Source organism: Stigmatopora nigra, chromosome 17 (genome assembly GCF_051989575.1).
Source record: "Stigmatopora nigra isolate UIUO_SnigA chromosome 17, RoL_Snig_1.1, whole genome shotgun sequence".
Lineage (NCBI taxonomy): Eukaryota > Metazoa > Chordata > Actinopteri > Syngnathiformes > Syngnathidae > Stigmatopora > Stigmatopora nigra.
This window is the reverse complement of record NC_135524.1, coordinates 6,436,086-6,463,828: the sequence shown is the minus strand read 5'-3', so window position 1 is coordinate 6,463,828 and position 27,743 is coordinate 6,436,086. Positions and strand designations below refer to the sequence as shown.

Genomic DNA, 27,743 nt, shown 5'->3' with positions numbered 1-27,743 from the left:
AGGAGATTTAAAGCTTCACCACAAAGTGCACAAATAACATCAACAAACAGACAACTAAATAATCAATATACAATAACAATAACTCATTTATATAAATTATATTTATACATTTTGTACTTTGCAATCTTTTATTTTCACTCTGACCACCAAAAGCATATGTTCTTTTTAAATTTTATTTAATTTTATTTAATTTTTAGGCTTATTTTGCTAAGTGGAACTTTTAGTAATTCTCCATTGTTTCCACCTGGTCATCCATTCCTCATGTCCCTCTCCTGATTTCCTGCCCCATGTGTCACCCACCTGTTTCTCATGTCTTGTTAAACCATCTATGGTTAGTTTGTTTGCTCATTTGAGGTGCTTTTTGCATCCAAGCCATGCTCTTATTTGTTTCATAGTTGCATCCCCTGGCTTGGTTTGCACTTTTGTTTTTGGGCCTATTTTCTGTCTGTTTGAAGCTTTTTGTGTCACCACCGCCTTTTCTGGCCTCTTGTTTTCGTCTGCACACCCACACTTCATGACAGGTATTGAGCAATCATGTTTTACTTTCATTGACGGTAATAGATGTCTGGCAACAATCACAATCAATGGCAGCCAATGCTGTGTATTATTTGAAATTATAGATATTTTAAAAAACAGTTTTTAACATCTAATTCCAGTCCTCCCTTTAACAAATAACTGTACAATGATTTTCAGTTGGCCATCGCATCTTTTAGATTTTTCTCAAAGCGGCACTCAGACAAAACTGTTAGAACACCCCTGCACTATAACATTTTTTTTTCGGGGTTGGAGGAAGTTAATTCCATAGAATAATCCCACAAAACTTGATGGTTCACATGAAACAATCTACTGTATATATTGGTCCTATTTTTGCCTTCATTTACAAATTGTGCCCCCAACCTCTAGCTATGATTAAACAAAACATACACTGTATGCATGTTTCTCCTCTTACATGTTTAACTATAACATATATACTTCAACCTGCTTGACAAATAGGAAACTGCAAGCTTTTTTTATTGTGATCAAACTTTTTGAAAGGTTATTTACATTTTTCCAGATTTTTTTTTTTGCATTTCATTCACTGGAGTATTTCAAGTTGGCACTTGCATTTTATATATATGTATATAAAAAGTGAACCCACTCATGCTCTGATAGAGGGCATAAGATAATACACAAAGAAGACTGGAGCATAATTTCTCTTTGTTAGTTGTCTGTAACATTGGGAAACAATCCAATGACAGCATGTCTGAGATTTTATTACATCCATAAATAAGTGACACAACAATATAGTCCAGCAAAGAAGGCAGCATCTGTTTAAAAAGAAAAAAAACAACAACAACAAAAGAAATAAAAGCACTGTGAGAAACAATAAAACTACATCAGAAACGTTTACATTCATTGTTGAAGGCGCACATCAATGAGCTATTTTACGGCCTCTAAAAGCCAAAAGCAAGACTTAAATGAGAAACCACAACCATGAATGGTAAATCAATTATAAATGATGAACCCAACTATAAGCAAATAAAAAAAAAACTGTAAATGGCACATGTGCAAATGAGGATGCTATATATTATTAAATGATATGATAGAAAATTGTAAAAGTTCACGTGGAGACACGACAGCACCCTCACTTGCATTTTTTTTACAGTTTTTTGCGTTGTTTGCTTATGGTTTTCAGGTTATCATTCATCAATTGATTTGTCCATTTTCTTAAAAAAAATGGTTTCCTTATAGTTTTCTCATTTAAGTATTGTTTTTTTCCTTTCAGAGCTTTTATTTTCAGCCTTCCTTATCATGCCGACTCAAGAAACCGTCATGGCGACATACACCCGTAAAGTGAGTAGTCCTCAATAATTCCAAACCATACCGCTTGTGTGTTCCTCATGATGGGTCTTTGACTCGCTATGATGCACGAGCAAAGGGAGCATCTGTGGGCATTGTGTGTTTTGGCTGGCACAAATAGTTGACATGATGCCGTCCCGACGCGCCGTTTTTCCACCGGGCTGCCCCGAATTGTCCCCGCAGTGTAGAATATTTTTCTAATTGCGGTTTTTCCTCTGACGTTGCTTCAAGGCTTCCCGTTTTCCTGAAATGCTTAGACGTTGGGTCTTTTTCATTTGACATTTGTCTCCATCTCTCTCTCTTTCTCTGGGTTTCCTTCTCTCTAGGGATGTGGACCCGCATGTGACGTACACCTACCGAGTCCAAACCATTTCCAGTCGGAGCGAGAGTGAACCGTCGCCGCCACTGGTGCATGAACTTGGGGCAACCTACTGCGGAGATGGACGGATCCAGAGGTGAGCCATTGCTATTGATACAATAGTACCTCTACTTAGGAAATATTCAGGTTACAAAAAGCTTTAATGAGAACTATTTTGTCCCAAGTTATGAAACGTCCAATAAAATCAAACATCGCCCGAAACGTAAATACTTTTTTTCCATTTTAATTGTTGATTTCTAGCTGATTGAAACTGGGAATACTATTGTTTTAAGTGCTATTGACGGTGCTAAATGTCCATTTTGATCCCTTTATTAACATCACATACCCATAATTTAATAATTGCTAATTTACCAATTGTTAATTGTGTCGCAGGCCAAATGTGTAAACACGGACAGTCTCCTCTCGTGTATGACGTCTCATTGTATGTTGTTTGGCAAGTCTGAGTGTGGACATTTCCTTAACCACCTCCTGATGTGTTAGTTCCAATGGAGAGGAGTGTGATGACATGAATTCCATGAATGGTGACGGCTGCTCCAGTCAGTGCAAGAAAGAGCCTTTCTTCAACTGTGTCGGTAAGTCAATTAGCATTCATATTTTGTTGCCTGAGAGTCCATTCGTGCAGTCAGACGCCCTAAAAGCTTTGCCCTTCTTTTAAAAAGTCTGGAAATCATTACACTTCCAAGAGGTGACTCATCTTACTTTACACAGCTAAATGGTTGGCATATCCGACATTCTTTTTCACCAAGAGATGGATGGGTTTCCTGTATCGCTCTCCTGCTGCAGTCCCCCTTTTCCTCCCCCTTTTCCTCCCGCTTGGCGAGTGCACGCGCATACATGTCGAGCACGCGTACATGGGCGCTTCTGCTTTCATTGGATGGTTGCAATGCCCGTGCTGTTTTTCCCATGCTGTTCTTTGGGTGCGTAATTGGTATGGACAGTACAGTAATCCCTGTAAATGAACTCCACTTGAAATCAACTGTAAGTCAACTATAAGAAATGTCCCAAAATCAATAGAAATGACATACAAGAGTTTATCAACCACTAAAGCAGAGCGTGTTAACGTCATCTTGTTTTCATGTGGGGTGAACCATTTTAGATATAATATTTAGATTTTTTTTTTATAAATGGATTAAATGAACTGGTTTAAAAGCCCTGAATATTCAGGTTTCTTATAGATCTAAAAACAATGTTTATTTTAGCTTTTTTTTAATATATTTTTAGATTTTACAAAAGGATTTTTGAACTAAAAATACAGAAAAAAATGGTTAAAAAATTAGAATTATTGATTTAAAAGGTGGAAATCAGGTAATTTAATATACATCTATAGTCTTCATTTTAATTTGATCCTAAAACAGAAAGTCAGCACTCATGATATACTTTCTCGGGCCACACAAAATGATGTGTTGGGCCAGATTTGGCCCCCGGGCCGCCACTTTGACTCCTGTGCACTAGAGTAAACCATCCCCCTGCAATTTACTAAAAAGGAAAATTATTATTATCATAAAAATTTGCAGCATAAGTTGACTAGATGCCACCTGATTGGATATCTATCATACTCATAAACACTGAGTTAAGTTAGCCAATGATGGCAAGCAAAGCAAAATATTGCAAAACATGCTGGCAGTAAAAGTTCTCTATTTTTTTTTTTTGCTAGACTCGGCATATTTTTCTCGGAATGCTTCACTGTAATTGGTCTGGTTGCGCGTGCTCGTTGGAGGTCGTAAACTGTTGATTGACGGAGAAAAAAAAAAAACGACAGTCCAAGGCCCCCCCGGCTTTCACGTTTTCCGTAATTTAATCCCAATTCAAACACCCGGCAGGGCCCGCTTAAAGCTCCCGTTCCGACTGAGCGCGAGGCATCTGCGTGCCCTCTCGGTAGCCCCTCGCTCGGCCATCCGGCAGAGCGCACAACTCACTTTGGTTTTTTGGACTGCTGCGGCGGAGGGCTGGAATTTCGAGAAGGAGGCCCCGGCCAACTCGGCACGGAATGCCGTCTTTCTACCCCCGACTCCCCTAAACGGAACCCCACTGGCTGACAGCGCATTAGCAGTGAGGCCCTTCTCCTCCAGACCCAAAGCTTCCACTTCCAGGCTTTGAACCGCGGGTGGGATATTTACGCAGTAAAACCCTGGTAAATTACCACAACTCCAAAATATTGAGGCACTCAGCTGCATCAAACTTTTAAAAGGTCTGAGTTTTCTTAATCGTAGCTCTTTTAATGCAGGAATTTTGTTTTTGTTTTTAACAGTGCACTTGTTGAACTCATCATTAATCATTCGCCCCTCCCAGTCAAAACGGATTGGACGCCTTGTGAAATCAATAGCACTGAAAGTTGAACATTCACACTTGGTTTTACCAATTTTAATGAACTATAATGACTATTTAGTTAAGTTAGTTTCACGAGAAACAAAAATTACTTCAGAATATTAACTTTTAGTCATTTTTAATTCGGTTTATTTAATTGTTACTGATGTATTAATTGATAGTATATTTTTATTTCTCATCTCATTTTTTGAAACCACTTTATCCTCATTAGGGTCGTGGAGGGTTCTGGAGCTAATCCCTCCCAAAACTCAATAGGTTTCCATGGATTTTTTAATTTGATTTTTCAAAGCAAATGACGACAGGGTGTGTCTCAACCAAGTTCAATCTATCGAATTCAGTGACCTCTGAGGTGATGGTCCGACTTTAATTCATTCCTTTTGTTTGTTTTTCTTTCTGAACCTCTTGGGAATGTAGCCTCTTTCTTCACCCTGCTGGTTTGTTGTCTTCTCGCCGCATAGAGATAAGGATCAAAGGCGTGCTCCCCAAAGACGGTGAGGGTAAATTTTGCACTTTCTGACATCTTCTGTCCTCTTTGAATTTGCAGAAGAACCAAGCATGTGCTACTACTTCGACGGGGATGGTGTTTGCGAGGACTTTGAGCGAGAGACTGGTGTCCGAGACTGTGGCCTTTACACGCCCAGTGGCTTCCTGGACCAGTGGGCTTCCACAGTCGAGGTTTCCCACGAGAAGAAACCCTACTGTTCAGGCGAAGTGGCAGCCGGGTATCCTGCTGTTACCAAGGTGAGTTTCTAAGCCAGAGGGCTCCAGAATACATCAATTGTTGAAAACATGGCCCTCACAAGAAGCTTAAATGTACACTACATTACACTTAGTTATTTTTTTCATTTTTAAATTGTTTTATTTAATGAAAAATGGCATTGAGTAATATTTTTAGTGCCAATGTTGCGTTTAAGATGCTACAATTATATTATTATAGTCTTTCATTTATAGTATTTCCAAGAGTAATTTAAAACCACAGGAACCATCCAATCTGACATTAGAATACATTAAGGGTTAATAAAAACCCATTGTTTGCTCAACCATCTTTTTATAGCTTCCTCAGTTTGATCCATATATGACATCATTTGTGTGTGTGTGTGCGTGTGTGTGTGAAACAACTTCTTTTGCTGGTTTGCCAGTTAAGTCATTTTAAAGATTGGGAGGTTTAATTAGATTCCCCCCTCGCATAAATTTGCCTCTCTCATTAAAGTAATGCTTCCAGAAGACGCGACATGACGCCATTGATTTCACCCGAGCGTGGTGGAAGCATTGATCTGTTGCCGTTGCGCCGCCATGGCACAAATCATTAAAGCGATGCATATATCAAGTAGACACAAAGCCTCACGTATGTGGAAGCGCTTAACTCTCAAATTCCCCTCCGGTCATTGACATGCGCAACATAAATCCCTCTTCTTTGAGTCCCTGTTTATTATTTCTCATCATTGTTCAACGTCTTTGCTGAATTCAAGGCCTCCCAACCCGACAAAAATATTCTCACCACACTTTGTTTAACTTGACCATGCCTCGTTAGTCTTCATAGCAAAAGCTGTTAGTGTTTTTCAAACTCATGCACACTATGAAAGTGCTAGTTTTTGCTAGTGATTGTTGCTATAAAAAGCCAACACATTCCACATTGTGTTTGCTCTACTATAAAGGTTAGTTCGTTAGAAGAGTAGTTAAGACATCCACCTCACAGTTCTTGAGGTTTAATCCCTGATGGATTATGAATTCATGCGTTAAATTTGTGTTTTCACCTGGTTTCGTCTCCCATCCCCAAAACATGGTTGGCTATTCTTAATTGTCAATGGGTATGATTGGATGTGTGATTGGTTGTTAGCCTCACTGTGACCTGCAATTGGCTCGTAACCAATTCAGGGTCTCCCCACTGACTGCCCAGTTGGAAAATTTAATGAAAGAAGTTATATATAAGGAAATGCCTTTTGCAACAAAGCTTAAGTTATTCCTTTGTCTGGCGTGTAGAGGCATTTGTAAGTGTGGCTTATCACTTGGTGTATCATTGCTGTCCTTGTAGTGCTTGTTTTTTCTCAAGAAAGGGAAGTGAGGCCGTAACGAACATGCACATCAACATCCTAAGTGCTCCTTGGCATAGATTGCATATGTCTCTTTTCCCCAGGATGAATGCGAGCCATTTGTCAAGCACATTGTAAACGAGCCCTTTTTCTTTTAACTACATCACGTCACCTGTCCTGTTCATAGCTGGCTTCACCCAATGTGGATTAATTTCAAAGCCCTCTGATAAAGTCTGGCTCGAGATATCCCGATAGAGGACGGCACGTTGTTGCGGCATCGCAAACGGTGGCCTTTTTCCGATTCTGAATGAGTTCGTTGAGGATAACGCATCGTTTCCCCCTGATCTGGTAAACAAGTCCCACCGCGTTGGCTTTGTGGCTCGCTCGCGTTTGATGTCCCGCAACGACGTTGATGTCGTGTGCGGCTGTGATAGGAATCTTTACGGATGCGAGAATGGCAATAACAACCAAAGAAGGCACTTGAGGAGGAAGAGTGATCGTGTCTCTGCATGAAATCTCAAGTTCAGCATGCGTGATTTTTACACGGAAATCTACGTCTTCAATTTAAGGCTGAATGAATGTTGTGCACAGGTCGTGTGCTTACGTGCACGTGCACATATGTTTACTCAACTGCCAAACATTTGCCTCGCCCAGCCACCCCAATGAAAAGTCTTTTAATTTTCATGGCCTAATAAATTATTTTATCTTTCAAAGATTGTATTGCAGATCCCTTGGAACAAATTAGAGCGTTTACATATAAAATGCATCTTTACTTATGAAAAGTCCTAAGTTAAACCATTTCTGGAACAAATTAATCATATAATAATAATAAATTATGATAAAAAGTAGAAGTACCACTGAATTTCAGTATTGTACATCAATAATTCGGTCACCAGGTTTAACAACCTTGACACATCAGCGTCATCCCATCGGCTAACCGAGCAAACAAATTCTTTGACATAAAATAGGTGGCCCACTTTTCTATGACGTCGCCTCGAAAAAAGCAATCAAGGCAACTTGTAAAAGGCTACTGCAGAGCACCTACTCACATTTCAGACACACACACACACACACACTCACACACAGAAAAAAACAGTAGCCGAGCTGGCGCTTTCAGCGGGATAGCCAGCTCCTTTGGCACGGAGTCCCTCGCCAACATTCCCTCAAACCGCACGGACCTCGTCAGGCGGCGTGCCAGTGACATAAGCATGTGGTAACATTAAAAAGAAACCTCTGGGATAGCGTTCCTTTTTCCCTTTTGCTTTTCCTGTTTCAATTATTATTGCGGCTCTGCCATGCAAAAACCTCAGTGCGGTCGGCGTGCGTTTTTTCGCGGCGCCGTTGACCTCGTGTAACATTTTCAAGCTGTTAATACGCAAGGTTCTATTCAGCGATGGGGACCGCTGACCGAGGGACATTTATCCTCTCAGCCGACCCATCTGTTTTCAACTGGCGGTCACGCGCTCACCGATTCCCGTACGTTCCATCGCAGTCGGCGCCTGCTGCCGCCTGTTCTCCCCTGTAGAGGCGGACGTAGGTGGGCTGTGTAATTGCCCACCGTGGTAGTGCTTAACGGCCTAGCTCTCGTCATCGTCGTCACCCTCGTGCCCATGAGACGGCGGCTACGGGTGGGACCGGCTTGACAGGACGTTACCTCACACAGCAGGCACTCACCGACATTCCGCTAAACCGAGCGATGGTGCACCGAAAGCATTGCTCCTTTTGCTTGTATTCTTTCTTTTCTATAAAAAAAAAATGCCTCCTTGAGGCTTACATGAGTGCGATTTTACATGGTTTTTGTTTTTGTAGGCGAATTTGCTATTTTTTCTGTAGTTTTTGCAGTCCTGGGTTTTTTTGCTGTTTCAATATTTTGGTTAACATTTTCGCGTGTTTTTTTTTTTTTTTTACCTATGTCTTTTACAGATATAATTTCTTTATGGGGCACACTACTGCCAGCCTCTGCCATTCAAATGATTCAAGTTACTTGCGTTCCTTTTTTTGGTGTTTTTCGTTGTTAATTTCTGGGAGTAGCGTGAACTAAAATATCATTGATAGTTTAGTGGAAGTGAAAGAGTTAATGAAACACTTTAGCACGGATGAACTTCATATAGAAACACTTTCTGGCAGTCTGAGAGAACTCAAATGTTATCCCCTTCTGTTGCTCATGTATAATTAAGGGTGGTGTCCACTAGGGACGCCTGTGGGGGTTGCGTCAGAGATTGCCTGGGCAGCAAACATCTCAGGAGAAATCACCAGCTTGCTTTTACATCTCAAATGCGCACTAAGCCCCTACATACATGTGAGGTGTCACTTTGTACACACCAAATGTGTGGGTCATTGGCTAGTTCTCCATCCCCCTCAAGCTAAGCGCCATATTTTTCAAGACCTCATGATTGGAGAACATGCAAATTGGAATCCTCTCGATTGGCCGAGTGTTCCAATGTAGCCACGTATTCCATCTCCCAGTGGAGTTGATAGCGTGCTTGTGTGACTCCTCGATCTTGGCAAATAACATGAACCACCTGAGACTAAGGAGAGTTGAGCTCAATGCAGATTGGTTCATAACATCATACAGTGTGTGGCGTCCATGAAGCATTTTTAGAAGACATCACCTTCAAGCAATAGAGTGATTCATATATTTTTGTATATAAACATTAGGTCTGAACCATATTGGAAAAAAAAAAACTGACATTGCGATATTTTTCTGGGGTTGGAGGTGCTTTTTCCAACAGTTGATTTAAATATGTCTGTTTGGGAAGACTTTGGTTGACTCACCATGACCACATTGTATTAATATAATACTATTTAATCCTATATAGTATTGCACATGGTTCAGGCCAAATATACACTTGCATACATATTCTTGGATGAGTTAAAACTCACCCCATGGAAAACTCCTTGTTTACAACATATTAAACATACAGACAGCCTTGGAAACAGACAGTAATTACAAAGACCAATGTGACTCTCTGGCCAATCTTTTTGATGACTCAGATCTGTGCCCGACTCATTTGTATTTGTTTCCAATGAATAAGTAGAGGATCATGTTTTAGCGGACAGTAGTTCCTGCCTATGAACATTCACAACATAAGAGAACATAGCAGCATATTTGTTAATTTGTTCACCATTGTGTAAAGTACTTTGTACAGATACATTTGACCCTGCACTCAAATATGATTAATGAGTAAATATATGCACAAATAATTATGTAGCTCTGTTTACTTGCTTGTAATCCGTTGGGATTTCATTTGAGTTTTCAGATAGACAACATACAAACACTGCACTATTCTTTCAACTTTGTGGTATGGAGGACATACTGCAACTTAAAAAACGGATACAAGCACATAAGGTAGTTCCATTCCTACACATCATTGAACAAAAACATTGAGTTCAACAGTTCAAAATGGGATAGTCATCCACAAATGGCAAATTTATTTTAATTCACAGCAGAAGGAGGGAAATTGCCTCATGATATGGGTACCGGTCATCAATTGCACTCAAAAAAGGGTAAAATCAATGTGTTTTTGTCGTGTCTTTTTGTAGCACAGGTCTATTTTTTTATCCAACCAATGTATGAACCCTATACTTCATACTGACAAACTTAAACCTTTACCTGACTAACGCACACTTACCTGCATTCAAGTATTAATGATGAATCTACAACTCATTTGTTCTGTGGCACAAACAGTCTCGTTAAAATGTCACAGTGAGCGCCCTAATTATTGACTTTTGTAGGAGTGGCATGGAATAGTAATATAGGAAGGGCTTGCCAACATTCAAACAATGACTTTTCTCTAAGTACAGTTACCAGGAAACATAATGAAAGGTAAAAATAAAAGTCCCGTAAAAAAAACTAAACATAAAACAGACAAAAGTTGTTGTATCTGTTTATCCTTTCTCTATTTTGAAATAAATAACCACATTGGCCACATTGTCTTGCGTCATTGCGTCATGACTTTATGGTGTTATGGCTTTATATATATACATATTATATATAAGCCGTATCCTCGAGTCATCATCTTTTTTTGTTGGCCAAAACCGGCTTTCATGCGAGTAAATACGATAAATGATTTTTAATAAGTATTATTCATTTATTTTTAAATACTTTTTGACAAGATTTGATGTGTTTTTAAACTCATGATAGCGTTTCTATTTTCACTGATTGATGTAATGACAGGAGTAAAGTTATTGAAACTTTTATGGCTGTTAGAGAGAAAAAAAAGTTCCACGCACTAGTGAGTCACGATGGTTTGTTGAGACGCTTTAAAAACTGTTGACACAATTAAGACAGTTGAAAGTGGCGTTGTGTCGCCAGAAGTGAGGCATTCGTAGTAAAATGACCAATAAAATGTATACTGACATTTGGCTGACTGTTTCATTCATGGTTCCATTCGTAGCGCGCTGACTTCAACACTGCTGGCATAAGATCGATTTGCACTCAATGCTCCATTCACCATAACACTGCGACTGACTGGCGACAAGTCCAGGGTGTAGTCCTGGGGCTATAGCCATAAAGACTTGGAGGTTAGGGTTCAAGACGGGATCTCTTGGGCTGTGTGTGTCAATTCTTTTCACGTAGCAAGAAAACATTGAGCATACAGGAACAGGATTAAAAACTACTTGTACTATGAAACACCGCAAACCTAGCAACCGCCCAGAAATTGGCAAGATAACAATTATTTTTGGAAATCATGGAATATGAAACAACATTTTAAATTTTTCATGACCAAGACATTTCAAGAAGACATTGTGACCCGATAATTTCTTACCCATTGACACATCTATGCGTAAAACCATCAGAAAATAACTGGACTTGCATTATGAGAGTCATACAAATATAGGGACATTGTGTATTGTAATAAACTGCTAGAGCAATAAATAACTTTTCTTACCAGATTAAATCATCTAAAAGTGCTGTCGCTTTCCCTCGTATCACGCAACCTTGACGCTGTAAATATTCTGTGTACCGTCTTTAGTCAACTACTCCTGCTGTGATATTATAACTCTTTTAATCAAGCAATCAATTGAAAGGTTTGCTAGCAGGCGGTTGTTCCGAATATCAAGACATAAGATGGGCAAATATATGCATCCTCATTGCAAAATGTCCCATCTTGTATAAACGCTTCACTTGAGAGTTTCAATGGGAATGATTTTAACCGAATGACAAAAAAATGTAAATCTGACTGTTGTCAAAATTGTCATTTATCAATAGTTGTCATCAATGAATTTATGTTGTATTAGTAGGAGTAAGAACACAAATCCGTACCCAAGCAATCCCATCATGCACGTGCATGGGTTTTAAACCTGAGAAACTTAATATGTTACAGTTGTGTTAAAGCTAAATGTCGGATTCTTCAAACGCTGCAGGGAAACATTCCTAAGACTCCTTTGAGGCACGATCAGTTAATAATAAAGGCCAAAAATTTGTCTCGTAGGAAAGTAAAAACAAATGTTTGTTGAAGAACGCGTCGAAAGGAGGGCTACAGAACCCCACAGACGTTTATAGACGTCCCATTATAAGAGGTTGAGTAATAAACCACATGGAAACAATTATTAATATTCCAAGGCTACTTCAGCCAATTTAGCATCTGTGAAAGCCAACGTCTGAAAGACCGGACAAACATCTGCTCAGTAATGTAGCTATTATTGACAAATTTGAAGTAAGTTCTCACTAAAATCTCATTGCCCTGAGTGTTTCACTCGGCAGAATCGAAATGAGGAAAAAAGAGGAAAATACATGAATTGAATGAAAAACAGCTGCCTGTAGCGCCATCGTAGTCAAACTGTATCCGTACTGACCTGTCAGCCCACCTCTGGAGGCTTAAGTAACTGTCAAAGGCATTTGTAACTGTATCTTTGTACAATTTGGTATTGCATTTACTGCCAAAACTGGCACATAAAGAGTACATGGTACAGCTACATGCTCTATTTCAGGGGCATCCAACAGGTTGCCCGGGGGCCAGATCAGCACTGGTAAAAAGTAAATCCCATGCTTTGACCAGTTCAAAAAAAAACCTGAGCATGAATACTTTAGTGAACCACCTAAATAGTAAACGCAGCTGACTCTTTTTGTACAAATCAGTATGCTACTTTTCATTCCCTTCAAAAGCAGCTTGACTCGAGAAACTGGTTTATATCCAGATTTCGCGATTTCACCCACGGACATGAGTTGTGTGCTTTGGGTTGGTATTGGTACAGCCTATGACTATCGGGCCCCAAGTCATGCATAACGGTTTAGTTGTAATTGCTACTCTGTCTCTGGTTCAAATTACTCAATTTAAGGGTGTTTTACACTCAACTTTTGCCCTCTTCTCAGCAATTATCTAAGAACAAACGAACCGCTTGGTTGCATCACAGTGCTGTGGGACTCTACCCACAACAGGACAATTGCGTTCTCAGAGAAATTGTCATTTCTGCCGCATCAGCACCGAGCACATGGGCCCTGTCAACAAATATAGAGGACAGATACATAGGCAGATAGGTGGTGGGGCAAGTTTTTCCATAGTGGCAGAATCTTACAGTAGCCTCCTTAGCAAAAATCTCCTGTTACGGGTATCTTATTTCACTAACTCAGGACAGAGGGCTTAACTGTCCGTCCTTGAGTACCTGGCCTCCAATCACCTTTGTATGCCTGGGTTTGTTTTACTCGTATTTCTTTCTTTGTTTTACTACTTTTCTAGTTTCTCCAAAATTTTTCAGTTAGTCCAAACACTCATAGCAATTACTGGCAAAATGTGTGGCACTACAGGGGGGCTTTATAGTGGCAAGTAAGGCTAAATTTAAAAGAAATTGACAGTTTTGTTGATATTCTGCTTTTGATTTGTTGAGATAACGTCACATAGCCCCCACACTTCCAACTACAGTGGAACGGAACTGTGCCGTTTATATGTGCTACGTTTGTGCTGTAAAAAATTCTATTTGTGTTGCAATGGTTTTGTAGATATTCTGCTTTTAATTTGTAGTGATGATGTCACACAGCCCAGCCCATCTACGGTGAAACGGAACCGCAATAGTGTTGCTCGTTTGTGCTATGTTTGCGTTGGGTTGTTGTGTAAAAAAATCTGTTTGTGCTGCAACGGTTATGTAGATATTTTGCTTTTAATTTGTAGCAACTATGTCAAACAAACCCATGTTGTCACCCGTTAAAGAACCGTAAAAATATCAAAAACGATAGAGGCCAAAATGACAATTTTAACAGAACAACATTTGACATTGTTATTATCTAAATCAGATTTGGGCAACCTCTCGAAGGCAATGACTAGACCGACTTTAGTTACTTGTCAAGATATACATAATTCATTTTCGTACCCTTTTGTCCTTTTCTTTCCTTAGACATGTCAGTCCAAGGTGTTCGACCTATCGGACGGGGTTTCCCAATATGCCTGGTTTCCATGTCACGAGGCCCGCAAAAACCCCTGGGGAATCTACTGGCTCAAGGTAAAACTCAACTCTGTCAGTCTAACATAGTGCTGCTGGGATGTTAACAACTATATTTTAGCTTTAAACATGGTGCAATGCAAGTCAATGAATTGTCAGTTTTGATCAGTATTACATGTTCACCACATGATGGTCTATCACATTTGAAACCAGGACCCATATTGTGCTATATTACATCATTTCCTCATTAAGGTGGCTGTTTTCTTTAAAGAACATGAACGTAAAGCCTCAGACATACTATATGTCCCGGTTTTATGACACTGTTCTTGAAACATTAACTTAAAGCAGTTGGCTGAGAATCGAGAGAAAATATATATATAATTAATTGTGGCTACATAAGAAAACCCCATGCATTCATGGTGCTATATAAGAGAAATGGATATGCATTTTGAGGAAAAACACTTAACTCATTCACTGCAAGCTCTCCCAGTTAACCCTTTCCTATAGAATTCAACCGTGATAAGTCGTAATTAGCGAAAAACACAACTCTCCAATTTAAAAACCTTGCAAAATCACTAAAAATGTTGTTTCAGAATTGAAATAAAACAAAATTCTAAATGCATGAAAAATCTAAAAAAAAAACCCGATATGAATCACACTTTATCAGGAATTTCTCTGTGAAACATTAACAATTTTTCATTATGAAGATATTTCAAGATAAAATAAACAGTCCATTTATGACGTACTTGCACATCTAGTGAATACATCTGTTGCCATTTACTGTGCTAGATATCTAATCTATTTGAGATGGGAAGGTTATCATAGAAATAAGCCCATCTAGATGTGTTAAAAACTAGTGTTAAATAAACTAAATAAAGTGAAATCTGCCACGATTGAATATTTATCATTGTCAATGGAGTTCAAATAGGTTATCTCATTTGAAATTCCATCCCATCTTCCCTTATCCAGGCCCACTTTTCTCATCCAATGGTGGCAGCTGCAGTGATCATACACTTGGCGGCTGACGGGACGGGTTACATCGACCAAACTCAGTGTAACATCACTGTGCAGCTGGTGGACACCAAAGATGGAATCCATAGTCTCGGCAAGAACTCTTTCTTTCCTTTCTATTTTTATTATTCTTCGAAAAAATTCCAAATCGTAAAAAGTGCACCTATTGTCCAAAATATATTTTGAATGGTCTCGGTCTTTCTTCGCAGGCGAGTGGCGACTGAGCTGCCGAACAAACCCGTTGGTGATTCCAGTTAGCCATGACTTGTCGGTGGCTTTCTATCACACGACGGCCATTCTGGTCACGTTCGCCTCCCGTTTGGTGGCCATCTCTGGTGTTGGCCTACGTTCCTTCCAATCCTTCGATCCCATCACTATCAGCGGTTGCCAGAGCAATGAGATTTATAACCCCACTGGTCAAAGGTGAGTGAGCAAAGTTTGGCAACCTATAATTCGCCGGTGTGGTGAAATTGATTCAATATTTTTCATATTATAGCCATCATTTTACCATTATACCATAGTGTTTATGCTACTGTTTTCACAATTCTTAAATCCTAAATTTGATGTTGATATTTCAAAAAATATTCATTCATTTCGGGGGTGCTGGAGCCTACCTCACACAACAACAAGCAGTAGGGAGTGTACATCCTGAATTGGTTGCTAGCCAATTGCAGTACACATTGATAATATTTAATACTGTAAATATTAATAAAAAAGTTAAAATATATACTTGACTCGTAAAGAAAGCAGTCTTTCATAAATTAAATAAGTTATTTATAGTCTATTGCTGTCAATGGCAGCCAATAAGTTTATTCAGTTTAAAAGTCAATTATAATGAGCTCATTTCTCCTTTTAATGTAACGTAATTTTGGGGCATTTGAAAAAAAAAACATGATAGCGCCATTTTCTCTGCCAAGTTCTCCCCTTTTTGGGTGCCTCCAACGTCAGTGCTGTGGCCTCTCTCACGCAAATTTCCTGGAACAGTCAAAAAAGAAACCCCAACCCTGCGCGCCCCCTCTTTCCCAACCTCCTCCACCTCCCTTCACCCCCCACCCCCTCAGGTCTGAGTTGTTAACAACAGCAAAAGCTATTAAACATCACTTTGTGCACACCGTTCTCATGTTGAGTTGCTCCGTGCCAGTCTGTTAATTATCGTGTTATACGATGCACTTTTCATTGGGGAAAGCAGAAAGGGAGGCTTAATACAGGGTGCTTAAATTCAAATTTATGACAAAAGGATTCCAAAGAATACCTACAATATATTGTATGGCCATTTATTGAATATGGATAGCATTTGAATACAGTTTTGTATTTCATTTGACAATATTCGTTATAGCATACAAACTTTAGTTTAGATCTGTTGAAATGTGTTATTTCGGATACAGGAAAGACTGAATTGGATGAAAATTTCAATTTAAATGTTTTTACCATTGGAAATGAATCAGGATGCGTTTGGCTTGCAACCAATTCAGTACACCCCTCGTCTGATGCCCATATTTGGCTGGGTTAGGCTCAAGCACCCCATGTGACCCTTGTGAGGATATGCAGTATGCAAAATGAATGAATAGGGCTTTATTATAAAAAATAATATGAACATGTTTTTTCTGCAACTGTAAAAGTCAGCGAGTGAAATCAAGACCATCTAAATATCGTACTCCAATATTCATACTTGACACTTTTAGATACTTTTAACAACACTACTGCTGACACACTCCCATTGCTCCTTTAAAGCACTACATGTTACCTTACTGTGCTTAATTTTTATTATTGTTTTAAATGTTCATGTCATTAATGAAGGTTAAATTCTCACACGGGATGGAATCATCAAGGGTGGGCAGGTATATGGTACATACTTAGGCAGCCCATAATTCAGTGGAAAGGCCACTTAAACCAGAAAGATTACGACTACAAGAAAGGCTGTAAAACACAAATGGGCCAAGAGATAAAAGTACGGATTCAATTTCTGCCCTCCGACTTGCGCGCGTGCTCCGTGGGGTGTAGAGGGATTCCTTGAACATTAAACGCCAACGTAGTCCTCGGAAACTTGTCACTCCTCATTCACACATCACTTCACATTCCATCTTCTGCTGCCCTCCCCCACATTTTTCAGACCAAATATGGCTATCTTCTGTCTCCATGTGGTTTATCGATCTGATATGTAAAGCAGTCATTGACAGATGAATGTAGCCACTGACATTTTGCAGTGTTATTTTCCCACTTAAATGTGCCTCGATTACAAATGTCACTTTCCTCTTTGGTTTCCTTTTCATCTCCCGCCACCTTCACAGTTGCGTACATTATTCGTGTGAAGCCATCGACTGCCAAGAGCCCTTGATCCGCAATGCAGAGCTCAAGTGCAGCAACGCCGGCCACCACTTCTACAACGGCGACCGCTGCACCATCTCCTGCAACTCGGGATACGTGCTGCAGATCCACCGGGATGATGACATCATCAAGAGCCAGGTGAAGCAAACGCGCAGACGTGTGTTTAACGCTTTCAGTGCTGTGAATTTGTAGCAGTCTATTACTGGGAGATTTGAAGTGGAAGGGCTCGCAGTGTATCTGAATTTCAATTGAAATCCCCCAAAAACATCAAAACCATTAAACATGGAAATAACCTTAAAAGTCAAAATGTAAAAAACTGAAAAAGAGCATAGTACAGGAAAATTGTAACAAAAAAAAGAAATAAAGGGAAAAATGCAAGAGCTGTGAAAAATAACGGCTGCAAAAAAAGCAGGAAAATGCAACAAAAACAAGAAACGCAAACATTTAAAAAATATATGCTTTTTATTTTTACAGTTTGCCCTCTCCTCATATTTAGTTATTTTATATTTTACCTCCAATGATAGATGCCCATTCCAAAAATATTTAAATGACATTTGAGCAAAAATAACATTTCATTATACAACTATTCATTAATTAAAATTATATCATTATTATATGTAGACCACTGACCCATTAAAACTGGGTGATTTGGTAGCGTATGAATTTTACAAACTAACTTTGTTTCACTTCTTTATGATTTGGAGAAATTCCATTTCATTTTTGGTGAATGTTCCTCCACTGCCAACCTTGCCAGGTGAAATATATTGGATGTCCAGTCATGTCAAACTCATTTCAGTTCATCACTGAAGGATCAAAAGTGACACATGATTGGACATTTATCATAATCAACAGCACCGACTTTGTAGTATCCACAATCCAGAACACACCTTACTGTCTTCCCCATTTCTTGCCGTCCTTTCCCAACTACTTTCTCCACACATCCTTGCCTCCGTCCGTCTGAAAAAGCACAATTTATCACTAAATGAATTGGCATTGATGAATAGCCCCAAAGTGCGCCGTCAATCAAAAACTAATGCAATTAGCGGCATGCTCGGACTCAATGGGGAGCTATCGTGTTTGGGGATGTGCGCGGGAATGTAAATGTGCCGTTGCGCTCCGCTCGTGTAATTATTCCCATGTGGCGCTTTATGCACATGTACAGTGCAGACCAGGTCATTGCGCAAAGGACATATTGGGGACGGCTATTAAGGATACAATCCTCACTAAAGTCTGGGAAAGTCTTATCACTTTCTCACTAATTATCATATGCATGCAGCTGCACACAAAAGCTATGGTAGATAGTTTGTTCTCTTATTGGATTTCTTGGAAGATACCTTTCAGTATACGGTAATATATAGTGGATTATGTGTAGTATGGAAGCAGTCAGAATGAGAAAATGTGTTTCCACTGGTTTGTATTGGACTGTTTTTGTCCTTTAGATATCGCCAACTAAAAATTTTAGTCAGTAGTGACCTTTCATTGTCAGTTATTAGAACAATTAGAAAGAAAATATGTTCTATTGATTAAAAAAATGTCCTCTTGGACTATTTTTATCTTTTTTTTCAGGCTCCCAAAAGACAAATAGACAGATAGTGACCTTCTATTGCGAGCAATTCAAATGAGAAAATGTCTTCCAATGATTTTTAAATCATATTTTTGTTAATTGTAGATTATTTTTATGTCCTTCACATGTGTCCTCCTTCACTAAAACAGACTTAGGTTGTGAATGTTTGGGCTGTAGTGAGCTCCTAGTTTCCACTGATTTGTAATTTTTAGTAAATTTTGGACTATTTCTCCTTTGCATGCCTCCTACTTCACAAACTAGATGATACGGTCAGTGGTTGCCTTCTATTGCCAGCTATAGCATCAATTTAGAAATGTTTTCCTTGAAATTTAGGATTGTTGGACTAGTTTTTTTACTCGCCAAGACACATGGAAGTTTGTGCTGTAGTAGATAATGGCCTTCCATTGCAGGTTACACCAGCAATTACAAAGAAACAGTGTTTCCATTGATTTTATTTTTTTTTATCCAACATTAGTACTGTTTGGATACTCTCTGACGAGACAAACTCAATGATATACTAATTACAAATGTACCTTTCAATGGAATATGAAAGCAATATCCAACATCCGTCCAATTTGTACTCGCTTCTGAGCATTTCTATTAGCCTTTTCAGCATCTTGAAGCCAATCCAAAAAGCTTTACGGTTTGGTGTCAACTCTCCTGTTTATTTACTTGTCAAGTGCATGTATCTCCATCTGTGTGTATCTTGTTTATGCAGGGCATTGAGTGCAATTTCCCGTATGCGTGTCGGTTCGTACATGCGAGTGCCTTTTATGTGCTGGCGTGGGAGCAAATCTCTGCACTTTAACAGTAGCCTCACTGTGTGTGTGTGGAAAGATGGAGCAAGCCAGGAGGGGGGAGGTAGGGAGGGAGGGAGGATGGAGGGGAGGAGATGAGAGGAGAGGAAAGGAGAAGAGAGGAGAGGAGGGGGAGTAGACACTATGCGATGATGTCATAGTCCCAGTGGAGCGGCAGCCACACAAAGTGACTGTCGAAGGTGATGGCGCAGCGTTCCCGGCGAGGGACCCGGCGGGTAGGAGGCGCTCACGTGTGCTGTGCTGAGAGAAGGCGCCTCGGCTCCTTGGTATTGCACTTTGTCTACCTGGATGATGTCATCCTTTTCGCTCTGGGGACTGTGGTACTGGCAGGTGACAAAATAAGTGCAGAGGCGAGCAGATGCTCTCCTCCAGCCGTTTGTAAGCGTTCACATTGGCACGCATATCCCAATATGCCCTCGTGTGTGTGTGTGCTATGTAAAACATTAGATGCCACTGATGGCGATAGATGTCCGATCTGTTGGAAGGAATGGATGGGATGTTTACCATTGATGAGCTCAGCTTATATGTCATAATTATGCATGTACTTTATGCATGTATATATACTGTACACAGGGTTCGAGTTTGGCACAGTATGGCTGCCATTGATGGCAGGTCCATTTAAACTTGGAGGTGCTGAATACTTTTAAATATATTATCCCACATAATGCAGTTACTCGTAATCTTATCGTCAAAATGATGTGAATCAGCGTTTTTAATATGTATCATTATTCTCTTTGATTTTGCAAGGTGCGTGTTGTCCACAGAATGGAACATAATCTTCACTAGCTATATTTTAGGATTCCCTATGCCCAGTTAGTAGCAATTTTATACGCAATCTACACTGAAATTGAAACCCCCTAAATAATGTATGTTAAAAAAATAACAAAATAGCTATTGATTATTCAATTGCCGCTTACTCACGGATATTCACATATTCAAATGTCCCACCCAGAGTCACTCTAGGGCCACTTAAATGGTTTGGATCATTTTAGTGCCGATCTGTGTCCCTCTCGACTAACATAACTTGGCTACGCATGTTATTTAAGTACGCAGACAGACATTCAAGTGCCAAAAAACAACGGCATAAATTTCCAAAATGATTTTTAAATGAGTCTTGTCCTGTCACTCGGGGCGTCTAAATCACTCTGCTCAGCTCACATGTCACCGATAATAGAGCTGATGCGGCAAAGTCATTGTGCTGACAGAATGATGTTTGTAATTACTCTATAGAATCCAGCAGGGTTGAATGAGGGCAGGATGTGGGTTTTCTATGAGTGAGACAGCAGCGCACATGTGTCGAAACACCGGACAAACAACACAAACATGATGGAGATTTAAGGCAAACACTGGGAACACCCATTTTTACATCCCCATGTGAAAGGCACAGTGAGTCATGAGGAATCATTCCGTTGAAGAGTCATAGGAAGTTCAGCAACATTAAAAAACAAAATAGATCAGAAAATGATGCTCCCATGGGTCACTTTCTGTAGATTTTTCTTGGTCACTTTCTATTAATTTCAGGGTATTTTTGACTCACTTCTTGTTAATGTAATGGAATGGAAAGATGAGCATTTACAGTCAGGCTTCCCAGTTTAAATGGATTTGATTGTCTTGTTGCCAATGACAGGCAAGGAGTTTATTTAGGGTCACTTGTGGGTAAATTTTAGGGTACTCACAGGTACATGTCTTATTAATTTTGTGGCAATCTGGAGTTCCTTTTGTGCATTTTGGATCATTTCTTCTTAATTGTCGGGATTTAGTGGTGAATTTGTTGACACTTTGTATGAATTCCTTTTAATTTTTGGAGCAAATCGATCATGTTTTTTGTCAAACATAATGACCACACTGAACAACCGCGTTGACATTTTATGGTACTTTCTATTGACTTATTTTGGGATGATCTGGGTTTACTTTGCATGCAATCTTTTTTTAACATTTTCTATTGATTCTACGGTATTTCAAGGTCATTTTCTGTCAATTTTGGTTGGCTCTGTTAAATTTGGGAGCTTTAAATGATGTTTTTTTTTTGCAAAAAAGGAGCAATAATGACCACAATGAAGAAGTGAAGTGTGAATAGTTAAGTGCCTGTATTACATTTAATTATATATTTGGGCTTTGTGGCATCGAGGTTAATATTGAGTAGGGAGGTTTTTGTTGTTGTTGTAGTATTGAATTTGAGTTGTAAATAATGGGAGCCTATGAGTTAACAAGGAAGTGACCCGAAGATGCCCCAAAAGTAGTAGGAAGTGGCCAAAAAATCCACAGGAAGTAACCCATGGCCCTAGCAAAGCATCCCCACATAAATTCTCTCAAAATTGCATTTTCTCGTATTTAAAAGCAAACCATATGGTTTCTCATGGATTGTGGTTGCCTTGTTTTTCAAGTTGAAAAGTTCAACGGGCAGAGCTGTCTTATCTCTTTCCATTTTCCACTTGTGTCTCTGACACGAAAAAGAATCCAGGAGCACCTTTTTCTCGGAAATAATTCAATCGTTGATCTTTTTCCCCCCTATCCTTTACATTTGTAGAAATGTCGCGGCTGTCTGTTTTCTATTTGCATGTCTTTCAAGTGGTCACACAGTGGAACACAGAGTACAGGCATTTGCAAATCCTCATGTAGGCATTGGAAAGTGTCCGGCTAGCCGAATTTCAGCCGTTGTGCATGCGATCGAGTCAGCCAGACCACGTATTAGATGTGTGACTAGAAGACCCTCTTAAGTCTCATTAAGTCGGTAGCGCATGGTGTCTACGTGTGACCTGTAAATGTGTGTGGCCGCTATAGGCTCCCCTTAGTCAAAAGCCAGTGGAATGTCCCAGTGGCCAATAAATCCATAATAAATTTAAGAACTCTTAGCAGCCCCATTGACACTTTGCTCATTTTAGTGTAAGGATAATTAACCGGGTGGACTTTTGAAAATGTTTTTACTCAGGAGTAGGAACGCTATGAGCCATTCAATATAGCTTTTTAAATGTTAAAACTGATTTTCTAGGTCTTTGGTGCTGAATTTACACCACAGAATCTCCGTAAGCCTTTATGTAGTGCACTCGTTGAACTCATTGGCTGGCAGTGACAGACAGTGATGGATGTCCAAGCCATTTTGGCTGGATGAGAGGTCACTCCGTTAAAAAGGATTGGGTGTCTAGCGCCATCAAATGCAGTGAAAGATGTATATTCAATTTGATGTCTTGTTGTTGACAATGATAGGCAATGAGTTAAGAAAAAAGTGTTGTTATTTACCTTTTAAGATGAATGATTTATTGACAGTGTTAGTCCTTTTGTTAATTCTTCATTACACTATTTTATTAAATATTGATCAACTTTAAAATGTTACTAGGGGCCATCATCAGATTGAACTGGTTGCCGTAATTGTATTTTTGAAAAAACTATATATACAAATTATGACTTTTTATTATTATTTTTTAATTTTTATTATCACAGTCACTTAGCATATTAAGGGATAATTTAAAAATGATAATTTAATAATAATGTTATTAAAGTTTTTGAAATTTAACAAATAACCTTAATCATTCTGATTGATTTTTATTTCAATAAGATCTGCAAACATGCAATTGCAGTAACCCAGTCTGCTAAAATTATATGCATGGAGGGTTTTTCCATGTTTCATTTAGTCAGATGTCCCTTAATGCTAATCCCCTTAACCCTATGTATTTTAGGTGGTAATAGGCGGATTTAGTGATAAACGTTAGATTTCTGGCTTCATGTCTGGCAAGCTCTGGTCTTTGACCTTTCCTTTTTTTTGGGCCAAAAATGATCGCCTGTCCTTCTTGCATTTAAATGGGGAAGATTTGGCTCACCAATGTATTGATTTGGTGACATCATTTACTCAGCATGTATTTCAATATAGTTTAAAATTTGAATGTGCCACACAAAGGGTTCTCGCTTTAGTCTTTTAGTGCTAAATGCTATTTCATAAATCTCCAAAACAGCTGTCTCTAATGTGTTTGTGGATTTCATTAGCCAAAAAAGGTTATGATGTGCTTAAATCCTTCAATGAATCTGGTTCCTTTTCTCATTCATTAGGTTACAATGAGAGCTTATGTTGTTGCCAGAATCCAAATCCTTATTAGGTTTTGTCACTCAAAAAACTCTCTGATGTTACTGTTTTTTTCTGCACACAAATCTTTTTTTTCTTAACAGCGGTTGGCTCGACATGAAGTCAGCCTTAGCCAAAACACCAGCGGGAGTCCCTTTTATTGTTCAATACGAGGTTCAAGTCTACGCGTGTCCAAATTTACGCTGAAAATGTGTTTCCTTTGCTGTTTTAGTGCGTCAAATCATCAAAATAACGAACGGAATAATCACATATGGCTGTTTCCATTAAACTAGGGGTGTTAAACTAGTGGCCTGGGGGCTAGTTACAGCCCACCGCATCATTTTCTGTTGTTGGTCAGAGTCAGCATCAAATTCCTGTTTTTCACTAAAATACGATCCATGTCAAATGAATAGACTAGTTCTGTTCATTTTTTACTGTGATCGGTTTTGCGGAGTATAAAGAAATTAAGTGCTAAGGCCTTGTTGTTTGGGGTCTTGAGAGGTCTTTTCATGATTCTGCCATGAAGAATTTACCAGTTGGTGGATGTCCAAATCATTTTTAATGGAAGTGTGGCAGTGATGGAATGTCCTCTTTAAATGGATTGGACATTTAGATCTCTATATTATACCAATGACTGTTATTCAAGAAAGTATATTACTTAAGATTTAAGAAAACTTGCTGGGGGTCCAAAAACGTGGTATCAGTAGAGTAACAACATTGGCCCATACCATATTGCTGAGTACCAGAATTGGTACCCAAAATTGGTGTTATGCCGATACTTCAATAATAACATGTTTTTAGGGAAAAAAAATACAATAGTTTTGCCCATACCGATGACATCATTTTTGTACCTAATTGGTATCGATTCTAGTTTCAATACTATGTCGATATATGAAATCTACAAAAATTGAAGGACACTTGTAATGGGTAGTTCATAAAAGCAAATTTGTGTGCACTTTGAAAAAAAACAAGTAAACAAACATTCAAGTAAGGCCAATATATAGATGAAGTCATTTTAAAGTACTTAAAACCCTGCAGAAGATATTAATGGAATACAACTGCAGTAAAGGCGGCTGCCATACTTTTCCCATGTGCTCATGTGTTTTTGCGCCACTTGAGAAAAAAAGGCTCTGGCTTGAATGAAAACGCAGTCGTTCCTTGCGTCTAATAGGCTGCCTGGCTCGAATTAGACGGAGTGGCCAAAGGTTGTTAAAGTGGCTACTGGAGGAGCGCTAGTCAGCTGTAAAGTTTTTAAAGGAGGGAAACTTCCCACAAATTGACACGCATAGGGGCGCTTGCTCGCAGCGTTAGGTGTCCTCTAACTGCCTACCGCAGTTGTTTGACAGCGCAACATTGTCATTGGACGACTTTGAAGAACCTTGCATGCATATTCTTCGTAAACACATTACCTCTCGGGAGATAAATGAGCGCGTTTACGGCAGCCGTGATCACATGGGACACACGTGTTGCATCTTGAGCGCCCAATCTCGCCGGGAGTTTATTTATTTGGCGCGAACCTGATACTGTTATGCGGCGTGACGCGGTGTCATATGCTGGGATCCAGATGAAAGCGTTAAATTAATGACGGCAAAGAAATGAGGGGTTCGCGTTGCAAATGAAACGTGGGTTAAATTGCGTGACGTTTACTTTTTGGAGCCTGTCTAAAGCAGAGGGTTGAGGGGAAAAAAAGCGAGAAATTTATGTTAAAAACACAGATTTTCATTTATTTAGTCTGAGCCGACGCGGGATGTCAAAATGATCAAACTTTCCCAGCTTTGTTGCGAGATTCATTTGGCGTGGCTGTAAATTTTAGCTTTCCCATTGTGTAACATGCTGCTTGTTAATAGAAGAGGATGAAAACACTTGAGGTTTGGAAGACGTTCTGAATTTTGCTCTCATCCCTGCGAATAGAATACCACAAGCAGGCTAATTTACAGGAATCATAGCTATTTGAAAGAGGCAAATCGGTCAGGGATCGGATGTTTCAATAGAGACATTTTTACATTTTCAAATAATAATGTTTACTCCTCCCTCATATTTAGACAGTTTGCATTTTTTTGACTTTACATGCCTTTGTCGATTATAGAAAATTTTGGCTCTTCAAAACCCAATTAAGAGTCTTTCAATTAGTTTATCACTAGACATCCAATCTGATAGTTTAAAGATCATACTTTTCTTTTTGAGCCTTTTAATAGTAAATAGTTATATCTTGAACTCTCGTCTTTTTAATAAAAATACAGTAAATATATTTTTATGATTGAAATATTTTAAGAAATGTATAATTATTGTTTACATTGAGAAAACAACTATAAATCAGGAAATATTTTGTTTCATTTATTTTTAATGTGTTGTTTAAACTACAAACAAACTGAAAAAATATATTATTCTTGTTAGTATTTATTTTGTTTTAAATCTCTTACAACATAAAACATGAAGTCGACACATGATTTACTTTCGTGGGCCAGATCTGGCCCTAGGGCCACCTCTTTGACACCTGTGATTAATACCTCAATGGTCCAAAAGTTTACAAACATTTTAAACTTTAACAAAGGTTGTGTGCTAAATGGGTTGAAGTAAAAAGCTTAACAGAGGTTAATATTCAAACAGTATTTACTGTTCGGTTATTCCAAGCTTTCAGTGCCAAATAGCTCTAAAAGGACAATTTTACTTCTTTACATCTATTTTTGTAGGGAGAGTCCCAGACAAGTCAAAATTATATTTATTAATATCTTTCCAGCAGCTGTCAATTAATAAATCATGCAGCTAAGATGAAGTCATTAACTTGGTCTAGCAAATATTTTTAGCATGTGTCACTGTATAATATAGTTTCTGTATTTTTCCTCAAGCAAACAAAAGTGATTGCCTCTGTTTAAAAAAAAAAAGAAAAGAAAAAGAAAAAAAATTGGATAGAGATGGAGGCACAGGAATTTAAATACTCTCGTGGTATTTCTGTTGCAAAACATCCCGTGTGTGTTTCCCAGAAATTGACACACTGCCACCCAAGTTTTCCTGCATTGTGTTAAGTTTGAAGGGTATCAACTGTTTAAGTCAGTCCAATCTCTGATTGGCACTCACAATGTTTATGAAGTTGTAATGCAATTTAAAATGTGTGCTGCTTTTTATTTGTCTACAGTTTGGTCAAACTTTTTCCTGCCAAGCAACATGCACATTAACTGCTAGACACGTCCAATCCTTTTTACTGGGAGATGCTTTGAATGTCTGTTCAAGTGGATTTGACGTCCATGCATGTCACTTATTAAGATAAAAAAAAAAACATTTTTATTGTTGTGCCATACGGGGAAGAATTAATCTAAAAATATATATTGAAAAACAAGTACATACAAGTAGAATAAGTGTAAACTATATGTATATACAACTGAAGTTCAGTGGATGGGATATCCAAGGGAATATTTTGCTCCACTTTCTGGTGAAATTTTAATCTGCATCTAATTTCTAGCCTCCTTTTGAAAAATCATACTTTGTGTTCCTTTTCAGTCCCATTCATTGGTGACAATTACCTGCGCAAATGGCAAGTGGAACAAACAGGTGTCATGTGAGCCTGTCGACTGTGGTCTGCCTGACAAATACCACGTCCATCCGGCCCATTTCAACTTCCCTGAGGGCACCACCTATGGCAAGAAGAGTACTTTCCAATGCCGTGAACCCGCCCAGCTTGTAGGTGAGTTGCCTCGCCTTGCTCATGCACGTATACATTTTAATTACCAGACCGCCCCTTAAAATATCTTAGATGAAGTTTGGCGAATGGGAAATATATGAGGGAATCTAAGCATGATTGAGCAAAGCTAAGTGCCATCTATTGCTTTCCTCTTCGGAGTGGTTGACAAGCAACAGATGAGAGGCCTTTGTCCTCTCTTACATTGTTTTCATATTTAAAATTTCATGCACATTAGGATCTTGTGCATTTTTTATGGTGGCGATGGAAGAGATACAGAGCAAGATGACGTTAGTCAGTCTCTGTCACGTTATAAACCACTCATGGAAAAAAAAATTGAATGCTCCA

General features: G+C 39.0%; 1 protein-coding gene across 2 annotated transcripts in view; it reads left to right on the top strand.

The window, feature by feature from the left end:
• The window catches only part of pappaa (pregnancy-associated plasma protein A, pappalysin 1a), a 69,158-nt gene that overhangs the window by 26,035 nt on the left and 15,380 nt on the right, over window positions 1-27,743 (top strand). For both annotated transcript variants that reach the window (XM_077737575.1, XM_077737574.1), the window contains exons 8-15: window positions 2,166-2,294; window positions 2,699-2,790; window positions 5,088-5,284; window positions 13,906-14,010; window positions 14,920-15,055; window positions 15,171-15,384; window positions 17,250-17,424; window positions 27,218-27,401. In XM_077737575.1, coding sequence (XP_077593701.1) covers window positions 2,166-2,294; window positions 2,699-2,790; window positions 5,088-5,284; window positions 13,906-14,010; window positions 14,920-15,055; window positions 15,171-15,384; window positions 17,250-17,424; window positions 27,218-27,401 — 1,232 coding nt within the window. The remainder of the gene's footprint in view (window positions 1-2,165; window positions 2,295-2,698; window positions 2,791-5,087; window positions 5,285-13,905; window positions 14,011-14,919; window positions 15,056-15,170; window positions 15,385-17,249; window positions 17,425-27,217; window positions 27,402-27,743) is intronic.